This window comes from Somniosus microcephalus, chromosome 5, assembly GCF_052327205.1.
Source record: "Somniosus microcephalus isolate GS21.2 chromosome 5, FLI_Smic_1.0, whole genome shotgun sequence".
In the NCBI taxonomy this organism is placed as follows: Eukaryota; Metazoa; Chordata; class Chondrichthyes; order Squaliformes; family Somniosidae; genus Somniosus; species Somniosus microcephalus.
In genome coordinates this window covers 89,958,257-89,980,801 of record NC_140991.1, presented here as the reverse complement: position 1 = coordinate 89,980,801, position 22,545 = coordinate 89,958,257, and the positions used below count along the sequence as shown (strand labels likewise).

General features: G+C 42.6%; 1 protein-coding gene across 2 annotated transcripts; it reads right to left on the bottom strand.

The window, feature by feature from the left end:
* Positions 1–483: 483 nt before the first annotated feature.
* cmtm7 (CKLF-like MARVEL transmembrane domain containing 7) lies at positions 484–22,411 on the bottom strand. Of its 2 annotated transcripts, XM_085987978.1 has the most exons (5): positions 21,949–22,406; positions 9,358–9,531; positions 7,171–7,269; positions 6,181–6,262; positions 484–625 (listed from the first exon to the last, which is right to left on the bottom strand). In XM_085987978.1, the coding sequence occupies exons 1-5, from the start codon at positions 22,054–22,056 to the stop codon at positions 612–614; spliced, it is 477 nt and encodes a 158-aa protein (XP_085844104.1). In that variant the 5' UTR covers positions 22,057–22,406; the 3' UTR covers positions 484–611. The 2 variants fall into 2 exon arrangements, with proteins under 2 accessions (XP_085844104.1, XP_085844105.1); XM_085987979.1 differs by lacking the exon at positions 7,171–7,269 and having other exon boundaries at positions 21,949–22,411.
* Positions 22,412–22,545: the final 134 nt, after the last annotated feature.

Sequence of the window (22,545 nt, the reverse complement as noted above, 5' to 3'; positions counted from 1 at the left end):
CTTGATTCACTGCATCAAATGAACAAATGGTCAGACGGGAATGATGGGAAAGTGTAGAACAATATGCACCGGTTACATATATTAAAAGGCACTCCAATACTGGTATTTTCATACAAAATGTAATCTTGCACAAAAAGCGCACACACACACACACACTATTAGGGTCACTTAGGCAGGTTTCTTGCTCAGCACAAAATATCAAAAACTTAGGATCACCATGGCAAAACTAGGATTTTATTGAAATAAAAAAGTGCCAAAGTGTAAACACTGTAAATGGCTATAAGGATTGGTTGAGTGCCACATATTTTATGGAACATGTGATGTGAATACTCTGTGGTAATCTGAAAGGGAAGAATGTCCCATCTAAGCTTTTATACAAAACATTTCATTCACTTGATTTGTCAACATCTTTGGTACAATAAAAGCTAGTTTATACAATATATAAAAAATATTTAAATTCTTAGACAAAAGACAGTATGTAAAGTATCAAGTATGCCCTTGCATAAAATTATTACACAATCTCCAGATCCTACAAGTCAGGCAGATGAGACTCTGGGTATTGTATGAATCCAATGAAATCGCTTGTTGTCTCAACTTCAGACTCTGATCAGTTATACAGCAACTGCTGTAAAGAAACAAAAAGGAATTCATTTAAATCTATTTACAGAATAATGGTAGCTCTAAAATGTGTCTTCATTAAGATAGCCCAGAAGTTGCACTATTCGTAAAGGAATATATACAAAGCCCTTATCCCTGATTTTAAACTAAAATGGCAGGGGGTTGGGAACCTGGGCAGGGAGACAGAGGAAAGGGAAACAAGGATAGAAGCAAAAGACGGGAAGGAGAAAAGCAAAAGTGGCAGTCAGAGTAATCAAGGGTTTAAATCAAACATGGCCATAGTAAATAATAATTCTAAAAGCTCTAAGAGTTAAAAAAACAAGCCTGAAGGCTGTGTGTCTTAATGCGAGGAGCAGTCGTAATAAGGTGGATGAATTAGCTGCGCAAATAGATGTAAACAGATATGATATGATTGGGATTACGGAAACATGGCTCCAGGCTGACCAGGGCTGGGAACTCAACATCCAGGGGTATTCAATATTCAGGAACGAAAGGGAAAAAGGATTGGGGTAGCATTGCTGGTTAAAGAGGAGATTAACACAATTGTAAGGAAGGATATTAGCTCTGATGTAGAATCTGTATGGGTAAAGCTGAGAAATACCAAGGGACAGAAAACGTTAGTGGGAGTTGTATACAGACCCCCAAACAGTAATGCGGAGGTTGGGGATGGCATTAAACGGGCAATTAGAGACGCGTGCAATAAGGGCACAGCAGTTATCATGGGTGACTTTAATCTACATATAGATTGGGCTAACCAAATTAGTAACAATACTGTGGAGGAGGAATTCCTGGAGTGTATACGGGATGGTTTCCTGGACCAATATGTCGAGGAACCAACTAGAGATCAGGCCATCTTAGACTGGGTATTATGTAATGTGAAACCAATAATTAACAATCTTGTTGTGAGAGGTCCCTTGGGGCGTAGCGATCATAATATGATCGAATTCTTCATTAAGATGGAGAGTGAAGTAGTTGACTCAGAGACTAGGGTTCTGAATTTAAATAAAGGAGACTACGATGGTATGAGGTGCGAGTTGGGTAGGATTAATTGGGGAATGTTACTCAAAGGGTTGACGGTGGATAGGCAATGGCAAACATTTAAAGATCGCATGGATGAACTACAGAATTTGTTCATCCCTATTTGGCATAAAAATAAAACAAAAAAGGTGAATCAACCATGGCTAACAAGGGAAATTAGGGATAGCATAAGATCCAAGGAGAGGACATATAAATTGGCCAGAAAAAGCAGCAAACTTGAGGATTAGGAGCAGTTTAGGGTTCAACAAAGGAGGACAAAGGGATTAATTAAGAGGGGGAAAATAGAATACGAGAGTAAGCTTGCAGGGAACATAAAAACTGACTGTAGAAGCTTCTATAGATATGTGAAGAGAAAATGATTGGTGAAGTCAAGCGTAGGTCCCTTGCAGTCAGAATCAGGGGAATTTATAATGGGGAACAAAGAAATGGCAGACCAATTAAATACATACTTTGGTTCTGTCTTCACAAAGGAGGACACAAATAACCTCCCAGAGATGTCAGGGAACATAGGGTCTAATGAGAGGGAGGAACTGAAAGAAATCAGTATTTGTAGGGAAATTGACGGGATTGAAGGCCGATAAATCCCCAGGGCCTGATAATCTACATCCTAGGGTACTCAAGGAAGTGGCCCTAGAAATAGTAGATGCATTGCTGGTCATCTTCCAAAATTCTATAGACTCTGGAACAGTTCCCATGGATTGGAGAGTAGCTAATGTTACCCCACTATTCAAAAAAGGTGGTAAAGAGAAAACGGGGAATTCTAGACCGGTACAAGCCAGACATTGGTAGTGGGGAAAATGCTAGAGTCCATTATAAAAGATGTAATAGCAGAGCACTTGGAAAACAGTGGCAGGATCGGACAAAGTCAACATGGATTTACAAAAGGTAAATCATGCTCGACTAATCTACTGGAATTTTTTGAGGATGTAACTGGTAAAATAGATACGGGAGAACCAGTGGATGTGGTGTATTTGGACTTTCAGAAGGCTTTCGATAAGGTCCCGCATAAGAGATTAGCGTGTAAAGTTAAGGCACATGGGATTGGGGGCAAGATACTGACTTGGATAGAGAACTGGTTGGCAGACAGGAAGCAAAGAGTTGGAATAAACGGGTCTTTTTCCGAGTGGAAGGTAGTGACTAGTGGGGTGCCGCAGGGATCGGTGCTAGGACCCCAGTTATTCACAATATATATTAATGATCTAGACGAGGGAACTAGATGTAATATCTCCAAGTTTGCAGATGACACAAAGCTGGGTGGGCGTGTGTGCTGTGAGGAGGATGCCAAGAAACTCCAGTACAATTTGGACAGGTTGGGTGATTTGGCAGATGCAGATAAATATGAGGTTATCTACTTTGGTGGCAAAAACAGGAAGGCACATTATCTGAACGGCAATAGATTGGGAAAAGGGGAAGTGCAACGAGACCTGGGTGTCCTTGTGCACCAGTCGCTGAAGGTAAGCATGCAGGTGCAGCAGGCGGTTAAGAAGGCAAATGGTATGCTGGCCTTCATAGCGAGAGGATTCGAGTACAGGAGCAAGGATATCTTGCTGCAGTTGTATAGGGCCTTGGTGAGACCACACCTTGAGTATTGTGTGCAGTTTTGGTCGCCTTATCAGAGGAAGGATGTTCTTGCCATGGAGAGAGTGCAGCGAAGATTCACCAGACTGATACCTGGGATGGCAGGAATGACGTATGAAGAGAGAGTGGGTCGATTAGGCTTATATTTGCTAGAGTTTAGAAGAATGAGGGGATCTCATTGAAAGTTATAAAATTCTAACAGGACTAGACAGACTAGATGCAGGAAGACTGGTCCCGATGGCAGGGGAATCCAGAACCAGGGGTCACAGTCTAAGGATAAGGGGTAAGCCATTTAGGACTGAGATGAGGAGGAATTTCTTCACCCAGAGAGTGGTGAACCTGTGGAATTCTCTACCACAGAAGACAGTTGAGGCCAATTCATTAAATATATTCAAGAAGGAGTTAGATATATTTCTTAAGGCTAAGGGGATCAAGGGATATGGGGAGAAAGCAGGGACAGGGTACTGAATTTGGATGATCAGCCATGATCTCATTGAATGGCGGAGCAGGCTCGAGGGGCCGAATGGCCTACTCCTGCTTCTATGTTTCTATGAGTATTTGTAAATCAATACAGCCGAGATAACAGGCAGGCAACCTATTTTCAGACTGCCACCTGCTGCTCCTGAACGGGCTGCTTTGAGGTGCAGACATGGCCTAGTGACTTTGCTTCCTCCACTCTTAATTGAGCACTCTCTTCCTCCCTCCCCCACTCCCCTCAAAAACAAATATTCAAAGAAGGTAACCACACTGTCCTTTGGGATCTAAAATTCAGGTTGTTGCAAGCCTCCTCAACTCGCTGCATATGAATGGAGTTTGACCTGTCTAAAATCAAGTCCGAGTGGGCACAAATTAACAATTCAATTTAGACCATAAAGGATGACTAATTTGGGAAGTGGAATAATTCAGTTAAGGCAAATTGTGTTGTGGCACAGTAAAGGGAGCTTTGGATCAGGCCTGCAATTGCCTAAAATTGAATTGCTCTACATTTAATGACCAAAGTGGAAAAGGTATTCCATTCTCCAGCACTAACATCCCTCATAGAAACATAGAAGATAGGAGGAGTAGGCCATTCGGCCCTTCGAGCCTGCTCCGCCATTCAATGAGATCATGGCTGATCATCCAAATTCAGTACCCTGTCCCTGCCTTCTCCCCATATCCCTTGATCCCTTTAGCCTCAAGAAATATATCCAACTCTTTCTTGAATATATTTACTGAACTGGCCTCCACCGCCCTCTGTGGTAGAGAATTCCACAGGTTCACCACTCTCTGGGTGAAGAAGTTCCTCCTCATTTCAGTCCTAAATGGCTTACCCCTTATCCTTAGACTATGACCCCTGGTTCTGGACTCCCCGGCCATCATAAACATCCTTCCTGCATCTAGTCTGTCCAGACCTGACAGAATTTTATAGGTTTCGATGAGATCCCCTCTCAATCTTCTAAACTCCAGTGAGTATAAGCCCAATCGACACAATCTCTCCTCATACGTCATTCCTGCCATCCCAGGTATCAGCCTGGTGAATCTTCGCTGCACTCCTTCCATGGCAAGAACGTCCTTCCTCAGGTAAGGTGACCAAAACTGCACACAATACTCAAGGTGCGGTCTCACCAAGGCCCTGTACAACTGTAGCAAGACATCCTTGTTCCTGTACTCGAACCCTCTTGCTACGAAGGCCAACATACCATTTGCCTTCTTAACCGCCTGCTGCACCTGCATGCTTACCTTCAGCAACTGGTGCATCTTTTGGATGTAACTGGTAAAATTGATAAGGGAGAACCAGTGGACTTTCAGAAGGCTTTCGTTAAGGTCCCACATAAGAGATTAGCGTGGAAATTTAAGGCACATGGGATTGGGGGCAAGGTATTGACTTGGATAGAGAACTGGTTGGCGGACAGAAAGCAAAGAGTTGGAATAAACGGGTCGTTTTCCGAGTGGCAGGCAGTGACTAGTGGGGTACCGCAAGGATCGGTCCTAGGACCCCAGCTGTTCACAATATATATTAATGATCTGGACGAGGGAATTGGATGTAATATCTCCAAATTTGCAGATGACACAAAGCTGGGTGGGAGGGTAAGCTGTGAGGAGGATGTCGTGAAACTCCAGTACGATTTGGACAGGTTGGGTGATTGGGCAGAAACATGGCAAATGCACTATAATGTGGATAAATGTGAGGTTATCCACTTTGGTGGCAAAAAAAGGAAGGCAGATTATTATTTGAATGGCAATAGATTGGGAGAAGGGGAAGTGCAAAGAGACCTCACTTTACCTAATTTTTTTAATCTAAATTATTCATTCATTAGTTTTTTTAAACTGCAGTTTTAAACTAATCAAATTGAAATCTATTTTAAAGAAAACATTTAAGCACCAATTTGTGAGACCCTGCACTACTGGCGGGGCCATGTATGCAGCCAGCAAGGATTGTAAAATCAGGCACACGATCTCATTCACCCAATTGACTCCATGACTAATTTTTTTTTTTAATGAGATGCAATTTTGAGCACTTTGTCAATAGAACTTAAAACGATTTTTCTAAGAATCCCCATTGTAGTACTGAGCTATACATACCAGAGGTCTCAAATGCCATACGTGGTATGTGGGAAGTTCTGAGGGCACTACAAATGGTATCAGTGCCACTGGGCTAAGGCCCATCAGAAGTTCAGTCAAGGATTTCATCTATGGAATGCTATCCAGTGCCTACGGCGAAGAGACCTTGTGTGAATGCGAGATCAGGATAGGATTAGGCGGGGCTGTGATAGCCTTCACGTTGAACCAACTGGCCAATACTTGCTGTCCAGGCTCACATGTGAATGACCACTTGAGTGAAGTACTACATCATAGGGCAAGTCAGCACCGGGGGAGGGGGGGAACTGAGTAGAAGGGCAGTGAGGGTCAGGGGAGAAAAAAGGGAAAGAGTAGCTTTCTGTTTTCTAAATCTGAAAGGTTCCTTACTTGCTGGTTGAGGGACACACCACATCTTGTAGGACAGCCAGGCACCAATACCATACAGAATTGTTGATAAAAAGCCAAAGAACTACAAAACAGAAGTGAGGTTAGGAGTTTTCTGCAGAAACAAAAGTAGGGCAATTATTCTTAATCAATCACTTATCCTCCTTCCTCCCAGTTACTAAATCTGTGCTGACTAACTGAACTCAAACGGTATATCTGTAGAGGTACAGCCACTGGTCTTAACAGTCTTGAGTTTTGGAGGAGGAGAAAGAAACTGGCAGGTTCCTGCTCCCAATTACTATCCAACAACACTTCTAGAATGAAATCTGTATGGACAGTATCAGGCTTAGCTATGATTCCCCGTCATCAAATACCCACTGTCAAGTTTCACACAGGAGCAATGGTTACTTGTGCAAGGTAGTGCCTAGCACAAGCAGAATCATATCTCAGCTAGGAAATTACTCCTCTTTAAGAGGACAAAGTAGACCCAGAGGGGGTTGCTGTGGAGATAAATATATGCCATTGTTAGGAGGATGTAATAACACAAGTGCAGTTTTAAAAAAAAACAATTTTGAAACTCGAGAAGCTTTACAGATATTCGAGCCTAGCATGCTATTTGTATAAAATGTTGAACTTCACTCTGGTGACTCTATTCCTGCAGTATTGGGTGGGTAAATCACGTTTCAGTGCAAAGAGTTTATAGCACAACTCTTCAACTTTCATTTCATTTGATAGAACTCCTCATAAACCAATAACTAACTCAACCAGGGTAATCTCCAACAGTGGCTCATAACTAAGTTTAGTTTGCATTAAAAAACATCAAAAGCTTTCCCTTTTTTGGGTTGCTGATTGTTGTAGGCCAGCACCTAGTTTTGGAAAGCAGTATCCAACTTTACACTACATGGGGGTACACGAATTTCTTGCAAAAGAAGACATTTGCATTATGTTCCAAAATTTGATTTGCATGTCTTTTAAAACAAAAATAGTTCTTACCACCCCGGCTGCCAATCCCGCATAGCCAGCAGTCTTAGTTGCTCCAACAATTGAAGCAATCAACAGCAGAATGGTAGCGACAACATAGTGAAGGAACTCCTGTATTAAAAGCACACAACACTGATCTAAAATGTTGAAGTTATACTGCTGATCCTGCATTATTATGGCATGTCAACTACTTTACACCAATGCAAAATGCGCAGTATAATTGCCCATTAAACAAAAATACTAATTCAATGGAAGGGAGGATGAGGTAACAGAGAGGGTTGATGTGGTGTACATGGACTTCCAAAAGGCGTTTGATAAAGTGCCACATAATAGGCTTGCAGCAAAGTTGAAGCCCATGGAATAAAAGCGACAATGGCAGCATGGATACGAAATTGGCTAAGTGACAGGAAACAGAATAGTGATGAATGATTGTTTTTCAGACTGGAGGAAGGTACACAGTGGTGTTCCCCAGGGGTCGGTACTAGGACCACTGCTTTTCTTGATATATATTAATGACTTGGATGTACAGGGCACAATTTCAAAATATGCAGATGACACAAAATTTGGAAGTATAGTGAACAGTGAGAAGGATAGTAATAGACTTCAAGAACACAAACAGGCTGGTGGAATGGGCAGACACGTGGCAGATGGGTTTTAATGCAGAAAAGTATGAAGTGATACATTTTAGTAGGAAGAATGAGGAGAGGCAATATAAACTAAAGGGTACAATTCTAAAGCGGGTGCATGAACAGAGACACCCGAGGGTATATGTGCACAAATTGTTGAAGGTGGCATGGCAGATTGAGAAAGCGGTTAAAAAGCCACACAGGATCCTGGGCTTCATAAATAGAGGCATAGAGTACAAAAGCAAGGAAGTTATGATGATGAACCTTTATAAAATACTGGTTTGGCCTCAACCGGAGGGTGTCCCAATTCTGAACACCGCACTTTAGGAAGGATGTGAAGACCTTGGAGAGGGTACAGAAAAGATTTACAAGAATGGTTCCAGGGATGAGGGTCTTCAGTTACGTGAATAGACTAGAGTGCTGGGGTTGTACTCCTTGAAGCAGAGAAGGTTGAGAGCAGATTTGATAGAGGTGTTCAAAATCAGGATGGATCTAGACAGAGTAGATGGAGAGAAACTGTTCCCATTGGCGGAAGAGTCGCGAACCAGAAGACACAGATTTAAGGTGATTGGCAGAAGAACCAAAGGCAACATGAGGAAAACTTTCTTTATGCAGCAAGTGGAAAGGTTGGTGGAGGCAAACTCAATCGTGGCTTTCAAAGGGGAATTGGATAAGTACCTGAAGGAAAAAAATTTGCAGGGCTACAGGGAAAGGGCAGGGGAGTGGGATTAGCTGAAGTGCTCTTGCAGAGAACAAGTTTCGGCCTGACGGGCCGAATGGTCTCCTTATGTCCTATTCTAGGATGAAAAAGAGAGAATCTGCTAATACTTTAACAGATACAATGTTACAATTCAACAATTTGAGTCATAAGGCTCAAGCGCACTTGTGGAGTAGGAAATGACTCAAACTCTCCAATGCCAGAAATGTAAAATACACACAGGATTATATAATGATATAAGTAAAGCATACTTTCAAAAACTATTGCAGGAGAAGGAAACAACCATTTTACTTTAATGCCAGTGATTTATAGCCAAATATTGAGAAGTAGTTTAGGAGTATTTCACAAAATCAGGGAGAATAGGGTTGACAGACAGGGAGAAAATTATTGCAGTAAAATCTGACATACAAGTCCCATCGTGTTACATTATGGTCCCTAAAGGGCAGTACTGAGGGAGTGCTGCACGGTCAGGAGGTGCTGTCTTTTGCATGAGACATTAAACTGGGGCCCTGGCTGCCCTCTCAAGTGGACGTACAAAACCTATGGCATTATTCAAAGAAAGGACAGGGGAGTCCTGGCTAACGTTTATCCGAAAGGCATTATATAAATGCAAATTATTTCTTTGCTTTCAAGCATAGGAGTGGGATTTTAATTGTAAAACTTGGGTGCAATTTATACAATAGATTTTATGGATAGCTTCTCGGACTCATTTTCAAGCCGAGGTTTCCTGAGGAACTGATCAATGTTAATGAAGTAGATCGTGGAAACTCAAAATAGGAATGTGAAAATGTACACAACACAAAAAAATCTAAATACTAAATTGATTTTTAAATTATTTGAACTTAAAACACTTACTGTTAATGGCCAGTGCATGCAAGTGATTTTCAGATGAAGTCTTGTGAGGTAAATGATGTAAAATACCAAAACCATAACAAGAAACCAGATGGTGACAACTTCAAAGTAGCGGTAAGTTGAGTAGTGTGTCCAGTCCGAACACCTTATACACAGGAATGCTATAAACACCACAATCTGAAAAAGAGGGGATAATGTTCAATGCATTAAAACTCTGAGCACTCTTGATAACAAATGCATAGTACATTTAGTACCAAACTAAATTATTGAAGTTCACACTGGCCCGGAATTTGAGGTCCCGAAGTAAGCTTTGCACAAAGATCCCGCGATCTGTGTTGAGAATTTGGGGTTTTCCGATGAGTAGTTAAAATCAATGCAAGTTCATGGGGATTCCTAGCGAAGAGCTGCTGTGACGCCAACAAGCTGTCTAAGCAGCCAATCAAAACACAGAATTCTCAGACAGCGAACAATGAAGTGGGTAAGCTCCTAAAATTCTAACTTTTAAAAAATGTTAGAGTAAAACAAAGATTTGGGTTCTCACATGGGGGAAAGGCAAGTCTGAAATAAATATGAACAAACTTTAACATAAAAATTAATTTTTAAAGGTTCTTTTAAATTTGACACTGCACAAAATTAAAATTAGTTTTTCAGGGCCATAACCTTTGTTTAACAGTCATTACGCTGTTAAAACCCCAGTTACACCTAATCTCTTTGGGTCTAACTTTTAATGCGGTATTTAACAGCGTAATTACTGTGGAAGAGCTGAAGTTTATCAGTTTCCAGGATTTGAGAGATTACACTGATTGCCGGCTCTGTTGGCAGGGGGGGGGGGGGCACAGCACAGCCTGTGGAGGAACAGTGAATGAAGGACTGCAACTTCAGGATTTCCGCATTAGGCTGCGCATGCGTTAAATGTTGAAGTTGCCGACAGTTTCAGAGGCGAAATGACGGCAAATTCCGGGCCAATATTTCAGACTACTGTTTTTAAAAAAAGGGCATTGTTCTTACCAGACTTAAAAGGCGCTAACTAGTAAACAGGTTGCACCTCAGGGTTTGCAGGTCATGACAACCTGTTGGAACTAATAAAACTACCATCACAGATGCAAGAATTTAAATTTAATCATTGTCTTTTAATAACCGGGCCATTAACTGGAACGTGTCTACGTCTGGAGGCCATGTTTAACCAACCAACTGTGAGGCAATGGGATCTTAAACCTGCTTATGTCACAGAACTGTGGTTTGTGAAGTCAATAAGGGATCAAGAGTATAAATTTCACACAGTCTATCTACTTGTGGGATCAGGGGTAACGGAATAAATTACTATAGAAAGCTCTGTGCCCAGATAAAGGATAGATCTCGGGCCTCCATGTTGACACTATCTCTGTTGTTGAGCAGAAACATTGGGACTGGTCCAGTTAGGGAGGCAAGTCTTTCTCCTGATGTCCTCAACTACCTCTGGATAGATCTTATGAATTGTGACACAATTGAAAGCAAGTGCTGCTATGTTATCTACCCTAGTAAAATGTTGCAGAGAGTGTAACAATGTGATCCAGAACTAGCAGGATTACAGCAACAATGGGAGCAGGTGTTTCCACCCCTGAATCAGTTGCATGACTCTGATATCATGACATAGGACCTCCCCCCATGCCAAGGAATCTCAAATGTTTATAAAATAGAGAAGCTAACTTTCACAGATAGTCTCTAGAGCCCATATGTCCATATTCCCACCAACAGCCATTTGGCCAATCCAAGCTCATCCCTTTTGAAGATTAGCTCTTCATCTTGGCTCTCCTAATCAATTTCTTCACATTACTTCTCTCATTGCCTGCAGGAGATTTAATTTTCTTTCCCTTCAGCCTACACTGCCAGTTACATTATACGGTGGCAGGAGATACAGCTATTGTCCTCTCCTCTCTTCCCGTCAAATCCCCAAGGTGAGTTTGGAAGACAGCAAGTTAATACTGCTAGGAGCCCGCCATGAATATATTATCAGCTTGACCCCAGGAGAAAGTGAGGTCAAATCAACTGGTGGGAACCCTGCCCCAACGCATTCCTGACAGGAACCTCGCCATGGGGGGGGGGGGGAAAATGCAGCCTTAATCTCCCTCCCACTAGGATCTTTTACTCCTGACTGGAGGGAGGTATACAGTGGAGTTCCCCAAGGTTCAGTACTAGCACCATTGCTGTTTTTGATATACAGTAATGACTTGGACTTGGGGATACAGGGCACAATTTTGAAATCTGCAAATGACGTGAAACTTGGAAGTGTAGTAAACAGAGATGAAGATAGTAATAGACATCAAGGGGACATAGAAAATGTAACATGGGCAGATGAAATTGAACACAGTAAAGTGTGAAGTGATACATTTTGGTAGGAAGAATGAGGAGAGACAATGTAAGCTAAATGGTACAATTTTAAATTGGGTGCAAGAGGAGAGATACTTGGGGGTGTTTGTGCACAAATCTTTGACGGTGGCAGGACAAGTTAACAAAGCAGCTAATAAAGCATATGTGATCCTGGGCTTTATAAATAGAGGCACAGAGTACAAAAGCCAGGAAGTTGTGCTAAACCTATATAAAACACTGGTTCAGCCCCAGCTGGAGTATTGTGTCCAATTCTGGACCACCTTTTAGGAAGGACGTGAATGAAGGCTTTGGAGAGGGTACAGAAGAGATTTACTAAAATAGTTCCAGGGATGAGGGGTTACAGTTACGTGGATAGACTAGAGAAGCTGGGGTTGTTCTCCTTAGAGCAGAGAAGGCCAGGAGGAGATTTGATAGAGGTGTTTAATATCATGAAGGGTTTAGGTAGAGTGAATAAAGAGAAACTGCTTCCAATGGCTGAAAGATCGATAACCAGAGGGCACAGATTTAAAGTGACTAGCAAAAGAACCAGAAGCGACATGAGGAAAAACTTTTTTTTAATGCAACGAGTGGCTAGGATTTGGAATGCACTGCCTGACAGGGCGGTGGATACAGAGTCAAGAGAGGCTTTCAAAAGGGAATTGGTGAAATATTTGAAGGAGAAAAAATTGCAGGGATTTGGGGAAAGAGCCGGAGAGTGGGACTAACTGGATTGATCTTTGAAAGAGCTGGCGCAGACTCGATGGGCCGAATGGCCTCCTTCTGTGCTGTATGATTCTATGACAAGTTTTATTTATTCAGTAAAAAATTAGCTTACAAATATCCGTAATTGTCTGACATTTTAAGTTACATTTGGATGATATTTTAAGTTATATTCAGATAGTGAGAGAGATTCAAGAAAAAAGTTCTAGTATCTAAACCATAAAGAGGCACTGCTAGCTCTATTACAATGTTCCTAACTGGAATTTTCAGATGTCAATTTCTTAAAAAAGAAATCACTAACTGATGCCAATTTCTCACACTGCCCAATGTTATCTATTTTCTACATCATGGAAATAATCTGCAAAGCAATCAGCTGTTCAACACCAGTCATTACAGCATATAAAAGGACAAAAGTTTGATAAAAGACAGGCCAAGAAAATTGACAGTCACAGCTAAATCATAAAAGGAAGAGACTGCTAATGAAAATTTAGAATTAAGACTCTGCAGAGGGAGGGGAGGGGTAGAAGAGAAGACCACAGTTCAGAGTAAGAGTGTATCATGACATCATGCAAATGCCATGCTTAAAAAAAGACAAACACTGTTCTGGCAACTAGGCTATAATTGAACATGCTCTCCCATTCCCATATAACAATTACAAAATTAGATTTGATTTTTAAAAAAACCTTGATCCCTCAGTCCTTGATAACCACCCCATCCTCAACCTCCCTTTCCTCACCAAAGTCCTTGAACGTGTTGTTGCCTCCCAAATTCCGCAATTCCATGTTTGAATACCCCCAATCAGGTTTCCGCCCTTGCCACAGTACCGAAACGGCTCTCAAAGTGACAAATGACATCCTTTGTGACTGTGACAAAGGTAAACTATCCTTCCTCATCCTTCTTGACTGGTCTGCAGCCTTTGTCACGGTTGACCACGCCATCCTTCTCCAACACCGCTCCACCATCGTCCAGCTGGGTGGGACTGCACTCGCCTGGTTCCATTCTTATTTATCTAATCGTAGCCAAAGAATCACCTGCAATGGCTTCTCTTCCCGCTCCCGCATCGTTACTTCTGGTGTCCCCCAAGGATCTATCCTTGGCCCCCTCCTATTTCTCATCTACATGTTGTCCCTTGGCGGCATCATCCGGAAAAACAGCGTCAGTTTCCACACGTACGCTGATGACACCCAGCTCTACCTCACTACCTCTTTCGACCCCTCGGCAGTGTCTAAATTGTCACACTGCTTGTCCGAACACAGTTCTGGATGTGCAAAAATGTTCTCCAATTAAATATTGGGAAAACCAAAGTCATTGTTTTCGGTCCCCGCCACAAACTCCGTTCCCTAGCCACCGACTCCATCCCTCTCCCTAACATCTGTCTGAGGCTGAACTACACTGTTCGCAACCTTGGTGTCATATTTGACCCTGAAATGAGCTTCCAACCACATATCCACAGCATTACAAAGACCGCCAACTTCCACCTCCGCCCTTGCCTCAGCTCATCTGCTGCTGAAACTCTCATCCATGACTTTGTTACCTCTAGACTTGACTATTCCAACACACTCCTGGCTGGCCTCCCACATTCCACCCTACGTAAACTTGAGGTCATCCAAAACTCAGCTGCCTGTGTCCTAACTCGCACCAAATCCCGTTCACCCATCACCCGTGCTCACTGACCTACATTGGCTCCCGGGTAAGCAACGCCTCGATTTCAAAATTCTCATCCTCGTTTTCAAATCCCTCCATGGCCTCACCCCTTCCTATCTCTGTAATCGCCTTCAGCCACCCCAGAGATATCTGCGCTCCTCTAATTCTGCCCTCGAGGATCCCTGATTATAAATCGCTCAACCTTTGGTGGCCGTGCCTTCTATTGCCTAGACCCCAAGATCTGGAATTCACTGCCTAAACCGGTCTGCCTTGCTACCTCTCTTTCCTCCTTTAAGACGCTCCTTAAAACCTACCTCTTTGACCTGCCCTAATTTATCCTTATGTGGATCGGTGTCAAATTTTTTGTCTTAAAATACTCCTGTGCAGCGCCTTGGGATGTTTTACTACATTAAAGGCACTACAGTATATAAATACAAGTAGTTGTTGTTGTTCTGTTGCTGAAATTATAAAGAACTGAATTGAATAATAGCTGATCCATAAAATATAGTTACTAAATGTAAATTAATAATCAGAATTCACTTACTGTAGATGATAGTGGTGATCATAAAGTAATTTACACTTATTTCAGTTATAGACATTGGGATTATCTTGTTGCTCTTAACATGCACACAGGTACAGTGGTTATGGTGCTTGACGAGCAACAGAGGTCATGGGCTGGATTTTGATACTGGAGGCGTATAGGAGGCGGGACGACAACTTTTGGAGTTGTAGTCCTGCCTCCATCGAGTTGTGGCCAACCCACTCGATTTTCACTTGACTGACCTTGTTGAGCCCGTCCAGCAGACTCAGCAGGCCAATTAAGGGCCACCCGGCAACAGGTGACGTCACAGATTGACATTTCATCTGTCAAGAGCTTTTGACAGATGAAATATCAGCATTTGACAGCTCTTTGAAGCTGTCAAACACTGACAATCTGTACTCCAAGTTCATTCCCTCCTCTCGGGCTGATTTAGAGATCTCTCCAGAACAGAAAGCAGAATGCTGCAGATTTTGACAGCTCGCAGCCATTCTGCTTTCTATGCCGGTGAGATGAGGGACTCCAGAGACCTGAAGGAAGGAAGGCTGTAAAGGCAAGTAAAACTTCTTTAAACACTTTACACACACCAAACACACTTACCTCTGCACTCATGCACCCATCACTCACCTGAACACCGGACATCTCGAACCCTCCAAGCCCTTCAGCCAGACGGTCCGCCTCGCTAACTTGGCGTGGTTTGGAGCCGTCGGGAATCCCACACTTCAGGGATAAAAATAGGGATTAGGCTAAAAACTGCCCGTTAACTACCTGTTAACAGGCAGTTAATTGGCACTAATCCCCTTCCCGCTTCATGGAGGTGGCTCCCAGAACAGGTCGGGTATCCGCCTCCTTTGAAATTGACATGGAGGTGGGTTGGGGGCGGGATGGGTTTGTGCCCCCCGATTTCACGATTTTAACCCCCACACGCCTCCAATCCCGCCTCCACGGCCCAATGAAAATCCTGCCCCATGAGTTCGGAACACCACCATTGCAAATTGTGAAATTGAATCCAATAAATCTGGTCATTTGTGAACTAGCATTCGAAAAAATTGCCATGAAAGCTGCTGGATTTGTTGTAAAAATCCAATAACGTCCTTCAGGGAAGCAAATCTGCCACTCCTACCTGTTCTGGCCTAGCAAGCCAGAACAAATGGGAAGGCCTATCACCTTCAAAGATAACCAGGGAAAGGCCTTGCTAACATCACCCACACCTAGAGAACAAATCTTTTTTGAAAATGGCAACATCTTACATTTATTGTTGCTGTTGCAATCCTGGCTTTTGCGGTTATCAAAACTGACCTCAGTAGTTTGTGCTACTACTGAAGACACCACTTACAAGCAGTGAAACGTCAAGTTTCATTTTGCTCTTTTTCATCTCTTAACTTTTTACTCCAATAAATAAATCTATTATCCATTTGGTATAATTAATTTAATGCCTCTTAAAAAATAACTCCCAACTAGAATTACCCAGGAACCATCTGTCACAATGAATGCAGCCAAAACCATATCTAAACAGAATACTGCATTTAGAAGCCAGTAAGTAAAATGTTTCCAGAAGGCTGCTTGAACTGGGTGCAAGACGACAGATTGCTCGGTTTTCCAGGCCCCTGCTTATTAGCACTACAGAGCAAACTATGTGGCAACGCATTCCAAACAGAAAGAGCTAAATACAGTACAGTAGTTCACGTAACACACAAACTGCTTAGGTTCTTAAACAATTACGTTAAAGTAAATCAACAGAACAGTTTTTCTACAGATTCAGCTTTATGTAAACTGCAAAAATAAGGGCAACAAAAGTTGTGTACAAAGAAGCCAATTTTTAAAAAAAATAAAGCACTTCTTAAAGGCACACACATGCACACACTCTTCAACATTTAGTGTTCAGAAGACAGAAGGTGTAAAGGAAATGAACTATGAAGAAAGATTAGAGAATCTTGAGTTTAATGTAAAAAAAGACAATTAAAGGGGCTACGGCTCAAAATATCTAAAATAGGATATGGATAATTACTTCGAAGTAAATTAAGGAAATAGGGCTTTTAATAAAAATTAGTAAGAAAAATACATTTAGAACAAATAGCAAGGAATAACTTCTTCACACAGTGATTAATCTTTGGAGAGCAAGGTCAAAAATGGTGGTGTTAAAAATACAATAGATGGCAGAATTAATCTCCTAAAGAGATAAATTTGAATGGGCCAAATGGCCTTTGTTGGGAAACATAGGCCATTTTATCCCTGATTGGTGAGGGCTTCAGTGATTCCACATTGACAGTGCCTTAAATCAGCTTACCTAGCATAGACTAGTGTCATTCTTGGCCTTATGGCTCAGTACTACACAAAGCCTAGATCTTTCATCCTTTTTCGTCCCACCCAACTTTCTCCAGCATCAGCAGCCCTCCAGTAACTCACCCAAGTGTCCATTCTTTATCTGTGAGCCTAGATGGAGAATATTAACTTGCTATACCAACATGGTGGGCATCACAGCTGAACCTGGTCCTGGTCCTATTTTCATCTGATGCCCAGACATGCATATCTTTCAACAGCAGGCACTGGATAGCAATCAGGAGTGGGAGCCTGGCTGATTTTCCGCTGCTGAGGCCAACTGTAATGTCCAATTGCTGCCCTGATCAGCTAATTGAGCACAGACCAGGAATCAAAACTGGGACATCCAGGTCTGTGTCGCTGTGCTACATTGGATGAGGCCCTCTGCAGGACTTTATAACTCATGAGCTACTGATTGGGTTATTTCCTCAAGATGATTTTTTTGAACGCTATCCTGCTTGAGCAACCTAACCTAATTGGATTCTGTTCCCCAACCAGTCTTTAATAGGTGATTAGTTTGATTCATTATAATAATTGATAATTATGGCTGAAGAGATGACCACCAACAGTGGGGCAAAAAGAGGAAAGTATGCACAAGAGCTGGAGGGTTGGAAGAGGTGACGGAGATAGAGAGGATCAATGCCATGAAGGAATTTAAACACAAACTGAAGATTCCATTGGCTTACCACCCTGTCCTTACTGACAAAATTAGCTTCCGGTCCAACATTTCCAAATTAAAATTCTCATTCTCATGTTTAAATCCCTTCAGGATCTAGCCCCTTCCTACGCTGTAACCTCCTCCACTGTTACAACCCTCCCAGAACTCTTCCTGATTCTGGCCTTTTGTGCATCTCTTCCTTCACCTCGCCATTTAGTCCTTACACTCTGGAATTTCCTCCCTAAACCCATCTACCTCTCCGCTTGGATGGTCCTCCTTAAAACCCAGCTCTTTGACCATGCTTCATTGTAATCTGATTACACCTCTAAAAAAAAAACAAATGCCCCAAGGCAGTTCAAAGTTAAAGGCACTATATAAATGCAAGTGTTGTGGTTTCCTTATTCCTTCAATGTACAGTACTTCACATTTGTCTGCATTAAATTTTATCAGCCATTGTTCTGCCTTAAAACATATTTTGTTCAAATGATTCTGTAACAGAGCCGTCTCATCCGATTTCACTGCCCCTTTCAGTTTGGCATCATCTGCAACTTTGACCAATTTCCATCAAGTTTCTAATCCAATCTGGAATTCCCTCCCTATACTATTGAGCCTCCAGCTCAGTCTCTTCCTTCAAGCCTACTTATGACCAAGCTTTTAGTCACCTCTCCATCTATGATTCAATGTCCATTTTTCTTTGCGCCTGTGTGAAGCACCTCAGGACAGTTTTCTGCATTAAAAAGGAACAATATAATTGCATGTTGTTGAAATATCCTGGATGTGTAAATCATCAGCAATAGATAAAGTGAATGCAGTGGGTGCTGTGTATATTGGTTTTCTGAAGGATTTGATAAAGTGTCACACAAAAGACTTATGAAAATTAAGGCACATGGTATTAAAAGGAATGTAGTCACATGGATAGAAGAATGGCTTGGAGAGAGAGAAAGTGAAGAGTAGGGGCAAATTCATGTTTTTGGATTGGCAGGACACAGATCTGTGCTAATACCCATATTCCAGTTATATAAATGATTTGTAAATGAGTTATATAACACAGGAATGATATTGAAATTTGTCCATGATATCAAATTAGAGGGCACAGCAATGTGAGGAAGATTTCAAGAGATTGTAGGCTGACATGGACTTTGTGGAATGGGCATATAGATGTCAGATGTAAGTCAATGCAGAGAAATGTGAAGCACTACATACTAGGAAAATAATAAGAAGTCAGTATACCTTAAATGGTAAGAGTGAATGAACAAGGAGATTGAGGGGTGTAGATCGAATCATCTTTAAAAGGTGGGAGTGCAGGAAGAGATATTCTGGGGAATTGAATATAAAAGCAAAAAAGTGATGTTGAAATTTTAGTAGACATTGGTTAAGCCAGTTGAGTACGGTGTATAGTTCTGGGCACCCCATTATAAGGATATTATAGCCATGGAAAGGGTGCAAAGATTCATTAAAATTATACCAGGCATAAGAGGCTATATTTATGAAGAAAGGCATAAAAAAATAGCTTTTCCACTGGAACAGATGGTAAAGAAGGAATCTAATATAGGCTTTCAAAATTATGAAAGGTTCTGAAACAGTAAATAGTAAAAGTTTTTTTTATAATGGTTGATGAATGGTTAATAAGGGGAAATAGACCAAGTTTCATCAATAGAAGAACAAAAGGGGAAGTTAGAAAGTTTTTTTCCATGATAGATTATTAAAAAATGCAGTGTTTTACCGCAAATGTCTAGTAAGGCAGAGACTATATTATTAAAAATGGACTATATACAGAATATATGAAAGGCTATGGAGGAACAGCAGCAAAATGGGAGTAGATCCAATCAGGTTTCCACCTGTCACAGTACCAAAACAGCTCTCAAAGTCACAAATGACATCCTTTGTGACTGTGACAAAGGTAAACTATCCCTCCTCGTCCTCCTTGACTTGTCTGCAGCCTTTGACATGGTTGACCACTATCCTTCAACACCTCGCCACTGTCGTCTAGCCGGGTAAGACTGCACTCGCCTGGTTCCATTCTTATCTGTCTAATCGTAACCAGAGAATCACCTGCAACGGCTCCTCTTCCCACTCCTGCATCGTTACCTCTGGTGTCCCCCAGGGATCTATCCTTGCCCCCCTATTTCTCATCTACATGTTGGGGCGACATCATCCGAAAGCACATCATCAGTTTCCACATGTACGCTGACGACACCCAGCTCTACCTCACTACCTCTTCTCTCGACCCCTCCAGTGTCTAAATTGTCAGATTGCTTGTCCAACATACAGTTCTGGATGAGCAAAAATTTTCTCCAATTAAATATTGGGAGGACAGAAGCCATTGTTTTCAGTCCCCGCCACAAACTCCGTTCCCTAGCCACTGACTCCAACCCTCTCCCTAACATCTGTCTGAGGCTGAATCACACTGTTCGCAACCTTGGTGTCATATGTGACCCTGAAATGAGCTGCTGACCACATACCCGCATAACAAAGACTGCCTACTTCCACCTCCGTAACATCGCCCGTCTCCGCCCTTGCCTCACCTCATCTGCTGCTGAAACCCTTATCCATGCCTTTGTTACCTCTAGACTTGACTATTCCAATGCACTCCTGGCTGGCCTCCCACATTCTACCCTATGTAAACATAAGGTCATTCAAAACTCGGCTGCCCATGTCCTAACTCGCACCAAGTCCCATTCGCCTGTGCTCGCGGACCATCATTGGTTTCCAGTTAAGCAGCGCTTCGATTTCAAAATTCTCATCCTTGTTTTCAAAACCCTCCATGGCCTCGCCCCTTCCTATCTCTAATCTCCTTCAGCCCAACAACCCCCCCACCAGAGATCTGTGCTCCTTTAATTCTGCCCTCTTGAGCATCCCTGATTAAAATCGTTCAATCATTGGTGACCGTGCCTTCTGTTGCCTAGGCCCTAAGCTCTGGAATTCCCTGCCTAAACCGCTCCGCCTCACTACCTCTCTTTCCTCCTTTAAGATGCTCCTTAAAACCTACCTCTTTGACCAAGCTTTTGGGCACCTGCCCTAATTTATCCTTATGTGGCTCATGTCAAAATTTTTGTCTTAAAATACTCCTGCGCAGCGCCTTGGGACATTTTACTGCGTTAAAGGCGCTATATAAATACAAGTTGTTGTTGTAGCAGATAGCTTCAGCTGATGAGCTAGCACAGGTGAGAGATGTTAATTGCCTCTCTCTGTGCTCTGGTGTCTATGGAGGCCAGATTGTTTAACTTTAAGAGTACCATTCACGGCAGGAGTACCACACATTGGCAGTCAACAACACTCATGAGTACTCCTGTGAAGCGCCTTGGGACGTTTTACTATGTTAAAGGCGCTACAAGTTGTTGTTGAACTACTTCTAGACTGATTGGGAGAAAAGCTCATCTCATTGTCAGCTTTCAAAATGCAGAGGGGTACAAGCAGTGGATCACGGAAACCACGCCTGAGTGAATCATCAGACCTAGTGATTTCCGACTTTACACCTTGTCTCAACTATATATAAATATAAACTGTCAAACCTTTTACGTCATATCCGAGTGTAGATTTAGCGCTGAGAGTTAAAACTTATTTTAAAGTTCATTGGAATCAGAGGTAGTAAACTTGATGGCGGGGATCAGTGCGGATAGCAGAGATTGTGAAGCCTGCTCTCGGAGTGAAGTTTGCACATCACCCGCACCATCAGACAGAGCGCACTCAAGATCCGAGTCCCGCCGGGTTGTTGTTAACTAGGGCGACGATTCAAATGAGGGAAAACATTCCCCGAGTTCCACGTGAAAAACGCGAAGTGGTTTTACAAAAGCAGACGGAGGTGTGGCGATGACCACGCCAGCTCCGTTACTCACAACAAAGTTAAATGAAACAGCAAAACGGGGGGATTTCAAATCTTTAAATTAAAATACATTTGAATAATGAAAAGTGGCGGGTGGTTTTATCTCGACTTGTCCCCGGAAACATCACTCAATAGGACCAGATTACACCAACCGGTCGAGAGAGAGTCCAAGACCCACCAGTTACTGCGACAAACCAAAGCTTCCTTTAAAGACAAAATAACGTTTGACTTCGATCGAAAAAATACTACTTGTATAAATTAGAGCGTTTTACTAGAATCCCTGTCTCTAAAACACACTTTGTCAACCTAAAACAATGTTATTGACTCCTCGTTGATGACAGGATAAACTTGTAAAAAGTTTTGTTTCTGTGACAAGACTTTAAAATAACAGAGGAATAAATAACACCGAAATATTCCGCCTCAGCGCAGCACACACACACACACAAACTAACTTTTTTAAGCAGAAATGTCGCCTGTTTTTATTGAAATTAAGGACATTTAGGAAGAGGGCGCGAACGCAACACGCAGGGGCGGACCGGATCCTACCGCTTGTGCAAGCTTCAAAATGCCAGAAAAGGACCCCGCATAATTTCGGTCGATGAAGCCGCTGCCCGTGGTCCTGGTGATGGTGCTGGTAGTTGTCGTCTCCGCCATGCTCGTTCAGTAAGAGGCGCCCGCTGGCTGCACAGATGCCGCGCTGTCCCCGCCCGCTGCAGTGAGCGCAGGCGCCCGGGGCTTGATTGGCAGCTCGCTGTCCGGGGGCACCGAGCCACCCAGCTGGCGATTGGCTCCAGGGCGGGCAAAGCTGGTGACGGGCAGCCCCCGACATCTGTCGGAGCCGTCACACAGCCAATAGGCTAAAAAAAAAACTTATTTAAAAGTACGCATATTTTTCCATTCCATGTAAAATTATCTTCTGTAACTGCCTCTGGCAGCGCCTCCGCGGTATCTGTGTGTGTGTTTCAGCGCACCAGCTGCAACGCCAACTGACTTTTTTGTATCTTTCAATTACACTGTGCACATTATTCAGCCTTAAATAGTCACACCCCAAGAGTCACAGCTGTCAGCCAACACAGTGTGCGAGGTAGACAGTCGGATTGGGCTGTGAGTCCTCAGCAGTAACTCATAGAATCATAGCCGTCT

Bases quoted from the DNA above. Each gene is read 5' to 3' on its own strand.
- cmtm7 (XM_085987978.1), bottom strand. From the start codon at position 22,056: ATGGCGGAGACGACAACTACCAGCACCATCACCAGGACCACGGGCAGC. The intron at 7,270-9,357 runs GTAAGTGTTTTA...CTTTTAATACAG, and splicing joins GCATGCACTGGCCATTAACA to GAGTTCCTTCACTATGTTGT. The intron at 6,263-7,170 runs GTAAGAACTATT...TCTGTTTTGTAG, and splicing joins CGGGATTGGCAGCCGGGGTG to TTCTTTGGCTTTTTATCAAC.